Genomic DNA, 12,314 nt, shown 5'->3' on the forward strand with positions numbered 1-12,314 from the left:
GGTTAACTTAAGGTTTCTTAAAGTCAGGTTCAAATGTCACTATTTCTGTGAAAATACCTCTGACCTCTTGTAAGCAGAATTGAGAATTCTCATCTTCGTACTCTTACTTCCCATGTCTTGTACTCTTTTTAAACTTTTTTCTCATTCGGTTAGTTGGTTTTTCATTTTGAGGCCACTTGAACATATAAATACTGTTGGAATTTTCTTTCCAATACAGGGCCCAGTAAATGTTACGCTCTTAGTAAATAGTTGAAATTATGGGGGCGATGATTATGCCAATTGTTTTAGGAGGGTCCAGGAAAATGCAGACGGAGAAAATTATCAAGAGTCTTAAGAATGACTTTCTTTTTTTTTTGTTGTTTTTTTTTTTGCGGTAGGTGGGCCTCTCACTGTTGTGGCCTCTCCCGCTGCGGAGCACAGGCTCCGGACGCGCAGGCCCAGCAGCCATGGCTCACGGGCCCAGCCGCTCCGCGGCATGTGGGATCCTCCCAGACCGGGGCACGAACCCGCGTCCCCTGCATCGGCAGGCGGACTCTAAACCACCGCGCCACCAGGGAAGCCCAAGAATGACTTTCTTGAGCAAAATTGTAATAGGTCTGTGCCAATTGCAAAGAGCCGAATCCATGTTTTTTCACTCTTCAGTCACTGGAGAATAAAAAGTGATGCAGTGGAGATCAAGATCTTCATTATCAGAGCTTCGAGTAATATGGGTTAATTGATACAATCCAACAGTCTTGTTTCTTAGATAATATTCTTGTTCACAATATGTAGCAGTGGTTTTGAATTGGTGTAGTTACAGTACCTGTGATGGCCAGCAGATGCCTGCAAACACCATAAAATCATTTTGACCAGATTGTTTCAAAGAACATACCGCTGTTTTTTGTAACTATGTATTGCTGGTCTGCTATGTTGTTTGTATGTGAGTTATTGTCTCTTAATTGCAGATGAAGAGAAAAGTGAAAAGACATCTCACTTGGAAGGGGCACTTAATATTTTCCTTTCTGGGGACTTAAGTGTATATAAGGATATATGCTATTTATATGTGATTTTAAAATTTTAGATTGAAATTATGAAAGAGAAGCACTTGTAAATATCTTGCCATTCTGTTTTTGATAAAGGGAATTTTATTTTAATGTTTCTTCTTTATGGATCTTTTTCTCTAACCAATACAGGAGAAGTATTCAAAAGGAATAATTCCCCTTTCTGCTATATCTACGGTACGAGTTCAAGGAGACAACAAATTTGAAGTTGTTACAACACAAAGAACTTTTGTTTTTAGAGTAGAAAAAGAAGGTAAGATTCTTTCTTTATCCCTATAAAAAGAGAGACATTAATTTCTGACCAATCGTAAGATTTAATAAGCCAGTTAAGCTAGAAATGTCAGACAATCTTTAAATATGTTACTTTTAAATGATTTACATTTTATATTAATTTTTTGAATGCCATTATATTAAAACATAGATGAGTTGACAAGTCATTGTTGTTTGTTCACTGTTCTTTCATGCAACAAATATTTAGTGTGAATCTACTAAGTGCCAAGGACTCTTCTAAATTTGGGGTACATAGCAGTGAAGAAAAGTAGACAAAAATCTCTGCTCATGGAACTCACTTTTAGTTGTTGATAATGCAAAATAGTTATTCAATGTGGAAAAATAATTTTTCTAGCAATTAAAACATTGGTTTTATGAAGTTTATGTATGGCCTATTTTTACGATCAAGCAGGCATGGTAATCATTTTAAGATAGATTTTGGAGTATTTTTTATATTTCTTTAGTTTTTTTCACCTGTATCATTTGCTGTGGGTCACTTGATGGTGAAAATTGCTACAAAGATGGCACATGGTTTGTGGATGGAGTCTAAACCTTTAAATCTTCTCTGACTCTTTTTTCTGGGGTGGGGGAGATGGGGAAGGGAGAGACAGGCAAATTAAAATTCTCTGTTGTAACTTTGATTGACTCTCAGTATATCAGTACTACTTTTAAAGAATGTAAATAAGGCCATCTTCATTAACTAAAGAATTAGAATTTTAACTTAAAACATCTTTTATTTTAGTAGAGATGATAACTTGATTTTAAAAAGTACTTCTTGGTACTTAATTGTTTGAATAATAGTGGTATGGAAAAATTACTGAATATGTGATATTTGCTAAATGCTTCATTTTCCCAATAGTCTCATAAGGTTTGTAGGTAGTACAGTTATTTTACACATAACTGTAAATATTTTACACTATTTTACTCTTGTAAGTATTTACCTTTTATAAACTACAACAATATTAGGAATTATGGGGCAATTTTTTTTTTAATTGCTGGATTCCTAGAACATATGCCAATGCATGGCACATGGAAAGCACTCAATAAATACTGTATGTCACTGGGAAGTTTCCATTATTACTTGGGATAATCAGTAAATGGATAAGTCCCAACTGCTGCTCACACTGCAGCAAATTTTTTCAAACTGTGAGTCACTCACTGTCAATTTGTGAGATCAGTGTAGTGGTTTCTGATAGTTCCCCCAAAGTCCCACAAAACAAAAACCAAACAAATATAAAATACAGCAGAATAAGGAATATCAAAGTGCACTGCCTACAGTAAGTGTAAGTCTCATAGTGTGAAACGTACCTATGTATATACTGCCCAGGTGTAACGTAAGAAGTGTTTCTCACTTGACTTGCTATTTAAAAACAAATGTCAAGAACTGTAGCCTAGAGCTGGGGTTGGTAAACTGGCCTGTAACCTGAATCGGGCCCGCTGCTTGTTTTCGTAAGTACAATCTTATTAGACCCCAGCCACTCTCATTCATTTATGTTGCCTTATGGCTGCTTCTGTGCCTTAGTTGCAGTGCTGAGGAGTTGCTGCAGACTGTATGGCCAGGAAAGCCTGGGATATTTACTCTCTGACCCTTTACAGAAAAGTTTGCCAGCCCCTGTCCTAGAGTATTTGATATTGACATATGTATTATGACTCAAATGCCTGAAATTCAGAAAATTATCCACAGTTGTGATACTCGATATGAGACTCTTTTTTGAAATCACAGTTTCTCTTTTTCTGTATTTTCTTAAAACACATGGCATTGCTCCTCTCGACTGGCTATCAGAATGGTCAGTCCTTATGCTCTGGTCTCCACTGCCCGAGCTGATTGCCTGTTTCTTTGAGGTGCTTATCCTCTTCCCGTTGGCTTCTCATAGGGAAATTCACATATGCCACAGAGTCTGCATTTTAGGCTAGACATAATAAAGCTTCGATTTGTGTGAAAATCTGTTTAGCCATATTTACTTGTGGCGGTTACAAATTAAACAGACACATTTTATTTAAAGAAAATGTATCAACCCACACATGTTTAAAAGTTACATGTTTACAATGGACCAGTAAGTCCCTCCTCAGTATATAGTTCATATTTATGATGTAAACTTAGTATATGGAGGGGGTGGAATCAAGATGGCGGTGTGGGAAGACATGGAGTTAGCATAGCCCCACAACTAGGGCGCCTGCCAGCCGCTGGTGGGGGACCCTGATGCCCAAGGAGATGGGAGGAACCGCCAAGTGAACCGGTAGGATGTGGGGTGAGTGAGGGGGGAGGAGAAGTGGAGGCCAGACAGGATCGGCACCCGTGAGGCAGGGGAGAGCAGGAGAGGCAGGCAGGAGGGGCCCTCTGGGAGGAGCGAGAGAGGAGCCAAGGGCGATAGCCTGGCCCACTCGATCCCAGAAAGACCCACTTCAGACCTAGGGACACATACAGACTAAAAGTGAAGGGATGGGAAAAGATATTTCATGCAAATGGAAATCAAAAGAAAGCTGGAGTAGTAATACATGTGTCCTATAAAATAGACTTTAAAATAAAGACTGTTACAAGGGATAAGGAAGGACACTACATAATGATCAAAGGATCAATCCAAGAAGAAGATATAACAATTATAAATGTTTGTGCACCCAACATAGGAGCACCTCAATACATAAGGCAAATGCTAACAACCATGAAAGGAGAAATCGACAGTAACACAATCATAGTAGGGGACTTTAACACGCCACTTATACCAATGGACAGATCATCCAAACAGAAAATAAATAAGGAAACACAAGCTTTAAATTATACAATACACCACATAGATTTAATTGATATTTATAGAACATTCCACCTAAAAGCAGCAGAATACACTTTCTTCTCAAGTGCACATGGAACAGTCTCCAGGATAGATCACATCTTGTGTCACAAAGCCTTGGAAAATTTAAGAAAATTGAAATCGTATCAAGCATCTTTTCTGACCACGCTATGAGACTGGAGATCAATTACAGGAAAAAAACTAAAAAACATAAATACGTGGAGGCTAAACAGTGCACTACTAAATAATGAAGAGATCACTGAAGAAATCAAAGAAGAAGTTAAAAAATACATAGGAGGCTTCCCTGGTGGCACAGTGGTTGAGAGTCTGCCTGCCGATGCAGGGGACATGGGTTCGTGCCCCAGTCCGGGAAGATCCCACATGCTGCGGAGCAGCTGGGCCCGTGAGGCATGGCCGCTGAGCCTGTGCATCCAGAGCCTGTGCTCCGCAGCGGGAGAGGCCACAACAGTGAGAGGCCCATGTACCGCAAAAAAAACAAAAAACAAACAAAAAAGAACATAGGAACAAATGACAATGAAAATGCAACAACCCAAAACCTATGGTATGCAGCAAAAGCAGTTCTAAGAGGGAAGTTTATAGCAATTCAATCTCACCTGAAGAAAGAAGAAAAATCTCAAATAAACAATCTAACCCTTAAAACAGCTAGAGAAAAAAGAACAAAGAAAACCCAAAGTCGGTAGAAGGAAAGAAATCATGAAGATCAGAGCAGAAATAAATGAAATAGAAACGAAGAAAACAATAGCAAAGATCAATAAAACTAAAAGCTGGTTCTTTGAGAAGATAAACAAAATTAATAAACCCTTGCACAGACTCATCAAGAAAAAAATAGGAGAGGACACAAATCAATAAAATTAGAAATGAAAAAGAAGAAATCACAACTGACCCCGCAGAAATACAAAGGATTATAAGAGAATACTGCAAACAACTACATGCCAATAAGATGGACAACCGTGAAGAAATGGACAAATTCTTAGAAAGGTACAATTTTCCAAGACTGAACCAGAAAGAATTAGAAAATATAAACAGACCTATCACAATGAAAGTGAAACCATGATTAAAAATCTTCCAACAAACAAAAGTCCAGGACCAGATGGCTTCACAGGTGAATTCTATTAAACATTTAGAGAACAGCTAACACCAGTCCTTCTCAAACTCTTCCAAAAAATTGCAGAGGGAGAAACAATCCCAAATTCATTCTACGAAGCCACCATCACCCTGATACAAAACCAGAAAAAGGTCTCACAAAAAAAGAAAATTATAGACTAATATCACTGATGAACATAGATGCAAAACTCCTGAACAAAATACTAGCAAACAGAATCCAACAGTACATTAAAAGGATCATACACCATGATCAAGTGGGATTTATCCCAGGGATGCAAGCATTCTTCAATATACGCAAATCAAACATTGTGATACACCACATTAACAAAAGGAATAAATACCATATGATCATCTCAATAGATGCAGAAAAAGCTTCTGACAAAATTCAATACCCATTTATGATGGATGAAAACTCTCCAGAAAATGGGCATAGAGGGAACCTACCTCCACATAATAAAGACCATATATGACAAACCCACAGCAAGCAACGTACACAGTGGTGAAAGACTGAAAACATTTCCACTAAGGTCAAGAAAAGGACAAGGATGTCCACTCTTGCCACTCTTATTCAACATAGTTTTGGAAGTCCTAGCCACGACAATCAGAGAAGAAAAAGAAATAAAAGGAATACAAATTGGAAAAGAAAACTGTCACTGTTTGCAGATGACATGATACTATACATAGAAAATCCTAAAGATGCCACCAGAAAACTACTCGAACTAATCAATGAATTTGGTAAGTTTGCAGGATATAAAATTAATGCACAGAAATCTCTGTCATTCCTCTACACCAACAATGAAAAATCAGAAAGAGAAATCAAGGACACACTTCTGTTTACCACTGCAACAAAAAGAAAAAAATACCTAGGAATAAACCTCCCTAAGGAGACAGAAGTCTTGTACTCAGAAAATTATAAAATACTGATGAAAGAAATCAAAGATGACATAAACAGATGAAGAAATATACCATGTTCTTGGATTGGAAGAATCAATATTGTGAAAATGACTATACTACCCAAAGCGATCTACAGATTCAATACAATCCCTGTCAAACTACCAATGGCATTCTTCACAGAATTAGAACAAAAAATTTTGCAATTCGTATGGAAACACAAAAGACCCCGAATAACCAAAGCAATCCTGAAAAAGAAAAATGGAGTTGGAGGAATCAGGCTCCCCAACTTCAAACTGCACCTCAAAGCTACAGTAATCCAGACAGTATGGTATTGGCACAAAAACAGAAATATAGATCAATGGTACAGGATAGACTGCCCAGAGATAAACCCACGCACATATTGTCACCAAATTTACAACAAAGGAGGATAGAACATACAGTGGAGAAAAGACAGCCTCTTCAATAAGTGGTGCTGGGAAAACTGGACAGCTACATGTAAAAGAATGAAATTAGAACACTACCTAACACCATACACAAAAATAAACTCCAAGTGTATTAAAGACCTAAATATAAGACCAGACACTATAAAAGTCTTAGAGGAAAACATAGGAAAAACACTCTTTGACATAAACCACAGCAAGATCTTTTTTTACCCACCTCCTAGAGAAATGGAAATAAAAACAAAAATAAACAAATGGGACCTAATTAAACTTAAAAGCTTTTGCACAGCAAAGAAACCATAAACAAGACAAAAAGACAACCCTCAGAATTCGAGAAACTATTTGCAAAAGAATCAACAGACAAAGAATTAATCTCCAAAATATACAGATAGCTCATGGAGCTCAATAGCAAAAGAACAAACAATCCAGTTAAAAAATGGGCAGAAGACCTAAAGACATTTCACCAAGGAAGACATACAGATGGCCAAGAGGCACATGAAAAGATGCTCAACATCACTAATTATCAGAGAAATGCAAATCACAACTACAATGAGGTATCACCTCATGCTGGTGAGAATGGCCATCATCAGAAAATCTAGAAACAATAAATACTAGAAAGGATGTGTTGGAAAGGAAACCCCCCTGCACTGTTGGTGGAAATGTAAATTGATGCAACCACCATGGAAAACAGTATGGAGTTTCCTTAAAAATAGAACTACCATATGACCCAGTAATCCCACTACTAGGCATATGCCCTGAGAAAACCATAATTCAAAAAGAGACACATACCACAGTGTTCATTGCAGCACTATTTACAATAGCCAGGATGTGGAAGCAACCTAAATGTCCACTGACAGATGAATGGATAAAGAAGATGTGGCACATGTATACAATGGAATATTACTCAGCCATAAAAAGAAATGAAATTGAGTTATTTGTAGTGAGGTGGATGGACCTAGAGACTGTCCTACAGAGTGAAGTAAGTCAGAAAGAGAAAAACAAATACCGTATGCCAATACATATATATGGAATCTATGAAAAAAAATGGTACTGATGAACCTAGTTGCAGGGAAGGAATAAAGAGGTAGACATAGAGAATGGACTTGATGACATGGGGTGGGAGGGAGAAGCTGGGGTGAAGTGAGAGTAGCATCAACATATATACACTACTGAATGTAAAATAGTTGGCTGGTGGGAAGCAGAAGCATAGCACAGGGAGGTCGGGTCAGTGCTTTGCGGTGACCTAGAGGGGTGGGATAGGGAGGATAAGAGGGAGGCTCAAGTGGGAGGAGATACGGGGACATATGTATGCATATGGCTGATTCACTTTGGCATACAACAGAAACTAACACAGTATTGTGAAGCAATTATACTCCAATAAAGATCTATTAAACAAAAAAAAACCCTTTATGAACCTTAGTATGAATTATTGTTTGTTAAATAAGTATTAGGTGTTTAATTTTTGAAACCATGAAAATACTGCTTCAGTGAAAACTGAGACTGTCAACATAGAATTAATGAATATGCTGTTTTCATTGAAAGTCATTTTTACATAGTAACAGCTCACATTTTTAAGGATAAGTGTATAAGGGTGTATGTGTGTGTGTATGTATGTGTATATGTATATATATGTAAATGGCACGTGTGTCTATATATTTGGTATGGAACCTTCAGCAAGATACTATATGTATTTTATTGTTTTTTTTTTATTCCTCCTTCTATGTATACAAATGGTTGATTATTTTTTATTTGGTGGACACTGAGAAATCAACCACAGTGGCTTATGAAAAACTTGACTTAATGAACTTTAAGCCTAATTAAACTTTGCTTCAATCTAATCAAGAAGCAAAATCAAAGTTTAGAGCAGAAGGGGGCAGTAGTTTGACATCGTAACAGAGATGAATTCTTCATTTTTGGTGAAAAGTATCTGAGTGACCTAAATACACAGCTCCCTTTGTCTCCCTTGAAACCAGTGTCAAGATTTCAAAAATGCTGCATTGCCCACTGGTGTTGCTAAGAGAAGATTACAATTTGGCATCTTTTCCCCACAAATTTTCTAAGGCTTCAATTCCCCTGGATTTCCTTGTGAAAATATTGTTATTTTCTTACTTGAAAGTTAATTTTATTGAAATAATAACATCTTTAAAATTCTCTTCCTCAACTAGAAAATTTAATCTGATTCCTTTTGTCCTCAAGCAGAATTGCTGGAATTGCTCAGAGGGTTGTAACAGCTAATGATCCTTCAGTTAGTCTGTATGCCCTTGGCACCTGTAGTCACACAGGTGTTGTGTTACTTTAAAAAACAGGTGATATCACATTTTCAGTGGGCAGTTCTCATAGTTAGAAGGCTTACGAATTCTGAGTGGTCCAAAAATAAACTCAAAATGGCTTAAAGACTTAAACATAAGGCATGACACCATAAAACTCCTAGAAGAGAACATAAGCAAAACATTCTCTGACATAAATTGTACCAATGTTTTCTTAGGTCAGTCTCCCAAGGCAATAGAAATAAAAACAAAAATGGCACCTAATCAAACCTGCAGGCATGGCAAAGGAAACCATAAAACAAACAAAGAAACAAACCAAACCAAACCAAACCAAAAAAAAAACCTTACAGAACGGGAGAAAATATTTGCAAATGATGCAACCGACAAAGGCTTAATCTCCAAAATACACAAACAGCCGATACAACTCAACAACAAAAAACAAACAACCCGTTCAATGTTTGGGCAGAAGAGCTTAATAGACATTTTTCCAAAGAAGACATACAGATGGCCAGTAGGCACATGAAAAGATGTTCAACGTCACTAATTATTAGAGAAATGCAAGTCAAAACTATAATGAGGTACACCTCACATTGGTCAGAATGGCCATCATTAAAAAGTCTATAGATAACAAATGCTGGAGAGGGTGTGGAGAAAAGGGCACCCTTCTACACTGTTGGTGGGAATGTAAGTTGGTGTAGACAGTATGTAAAACAGTATGGAGGTTCCTCAGGAAAGTAAAAATAGAATTACCATATGATCCAATAATCCCACTCCTGGGCATATACCTGGACAAAATTATAACTCAAAAAGTTACATGCATCCCAATGTTCATAGCAGCACTATTCACAATGGCCCAAACATGGAAACAACCTAAATGTCTATCAACCAGTGAATGCATAAAAAGATGTGGTACAAATATACAATGGAATACTACTCAGCCATAAAAAAGAACAAAATAATGCCATTTGCAGCAACATGAATGCAACTAGAGATTATCATACTAAGTGAAGTAAGTCACAAAGAGAAAGACAAGTACCATATATCACTTATATGTGGAATTTAAAGTATTGCACAAATGAACCTATCTACAAAACAGAAGAGTAGCTCTTGCTCGCCCCAACTAGAGAAAGCCCGCGCACAGCAAGGAAGACCCAACACAGCCAAAGATAAATAAATAAAATAAATAAATTTATTAAAAAAAAAGGAGCAAGGCATGGAACATTTGCTATCTGGAGGAAGAGCCAGGGGAGTTGAAAGTTCTCTGTTGTGTACTTTGATTGCCTATCATAATTTAATAGGCCACAAACTTTGGCGTCATCATCGAATCTTTTCCTACCTCGGTCGCATCCAGGCCATCAGCAAATCTTACCAGTTTGATTTTGGAAATATGTCGGGGTTCTGACCAATTGTCAGCACCTCCACCGCCGTCACTCTCCTACAAGCCACCATTTCTATCTTGATGATTGTCACAACCTCCCTTGATCGACTGCAGGCATATTTTCAGTACGGTTGTCAAAGTGATCCTTCAACAAGAAAGTCAGGTCCTGTCAGTTTATTTCAGATGCTCTGTCATGTTTCCAGCTCACTGAGAGTAAAGTACTGTGATTCCCAGAGTCCATGCATGATCTGACCCTGGTCTCTCTGTCCTTGTTTCCTTCTGTGCTCTACCTCATTCACTGCATTGCAGCTATAGGGGTCTCTTGTCCCATGAGCATGCCAAATCTGCTGTTGCCTTGGCCTTGGCACTTTCTGCTTTCTGTATCCTGGAAGGCTCTTCCTCCGGTCCTCCTCCTAACTTGCTCCATCACTTCCACTTCCTTTAGGCTTTTGCTTAACCACCACCTTCTTTCTGAGCCTTTTTCTATTACCCTATATAAAATAGCACTTTCTTTGCCCCTCAACCTGTGCTTTATTTTATCCCATTGCACTTGTCGCCGTGTAATATATGTCTACATTTTATTGCCTTCCTCCTTTCACAAGAGTGTAAGTTTCTGGAGAGTAAGGCCATGATCTGTCTTGCTCACTGCTTCATTCCTGGTATTCAGAATAGGGCTTAGAACATAGTAGGCACTCAGTAGACATTTGTATGAATGAATCATTATCAATTTCAAGAACAACACTGGTGTGTAATAATTCCTTCTCTAATATTGATCATGGGTTACACTGAGGAATCTTTAGTTAGATTATATTATATCAAAAGTTAAGAGTACATCCAAACTTTGTTAGATTCTTTTATTAATGTTTTACATGGCACTTGTGTAGTAACCCCTCATATAATCAATCCTTTTTTACTAATGAATATGCCTAGTGCTAAATCCAGTAGTCCAGAGGATGTTAAGTCTCTCCTGTTCATTTTTTTTTAATCTCTTTTTTTTGATTTGTACACTCTGAGTTGGCATTCCTGAAAACCTCAAGAAATAATTTGAGGTTTGAGGGGATTGCTAACTCCTTTTTTTCTTTTTCCAACCTGGAATGCTCTACTCTGAGCAAAGATATATCAACATCAGAGTATATTCTCAGAGGGAATAGTGCTTAGCACAGTGCTAAGATCAAAATAGATGTTCAATAAACACTTGGTATTGGAAAGAATAAAAGTATTTTGGTGTGAAAAGCAGGCAAAAGCCAGCTTAGTATCCAGCTTTGCCTTTGCCCAAGGGGAAATCATTATTTGTTTTGGAATATTGTGACTTGTCAGAGCATGTTCCCCATGTTCAAGTATGCACACTTTGCAAAGCCAAATACCAATGACACTTGTAATCTCTTTCATTGTGTTTGAATTGTCTGTATCACTGTTTATCTCCATTGGTATGGGTAATTAAATATAAACTGAATGTTACTATTCAATTCTGTTCTTCTTCATGACTGTATACTTCCTATTAGTAAATGAGGCCCTCAGGAGCTAGAGAATTCTTCTAGGCTATAAGGGCACCATTTGTTTAGATACAGCCATAATATACTAAAGTCCAACAGTTAATGGAGTTGCCAGTTTCAAATTATTTCCTGACAAACTGAGATATATGCTAATGGTAGTCTGGAAACCACAGTCACTTTGGCCCCGTTCATTAAATTATGACCTACATTTCAAAGTCAGTGATTTATATGGATTAACATAAACAAACAGAAAACACTATATACCATTTACTTGGCAGGAATATCTTGTGTGGACTTAATGATCACAAGTAATCACCAAGTAGAGTGGAAGGTCTTTTGCTGTTACTGAAAATGTAATAAATTATTGCAGTGTAGTCTGTGTAGATGTAAAATGTAGAGTAGCTACTGTGTATTGACATAGGCTTAGTTACCTGAATATTTTCATGTCTTTTACTTTATAATAATGCTGGGGAAACTTGAGAAGTATTTCATCCTGGTATATAGGAACAAACACTGTTATTGAGGATTATGTAATACCTGCAGTAAAATATTGTTGAATGAGTTTTTAATAAATACTTTGGCCTTGGTCATTAAAGACACAACTAGCTGGTTTTAGTAGTT

The 12,314-nt window shown here is 37.3% G+C and overlaps 1 protein-coding gene across 4 annotated transcripts in view; it reads left to right on the top strand.

The window, feature by feature from the left end:
- Positions 1-12,314, top strand: part of ARAP2 (ArfGAP with RhoGAP domain, ankyrin repeat and PH domain 2) — a 190,379-nt gene that overhangs the window by 55,957 nt on the left and 122,108 nt on the right. For all 4 annotated transcript variants that reach the window (XM_024731747.1, XM_024731749.1, XM_024731750.1 and 1 more), the window contains one exon: positions 1,173-1,293. In XM_024731747.1, coding sequence (XP_024587515.1) covers positions 1,173-1,293 — 121 coding nt within the window. The remainder of the gene's footprint in view (positions 1-1,172; positions 1,294-12,314) is intronic.

The sequence above is a fragment of the Neophocaena asiaeorientalis genome, unplaced genomic scaffold (assembly GCF_003031525.2).
Source record: "Neophocaena asiaeorientalis asiaeorientalis breed wild unplaced genomic scaffold, Neophocaena_asiaeorientalis_V1.1 scaffold39, whole genome shotgun sequence".
In the NCBI taxonomy this organism is placed as follows: Eukaryota; Metazoa; Chordata; class Mammalia; order Artiodactyla; family Phocoenidae; genus Neophocaena; species Neophocaena asiaeorientalis.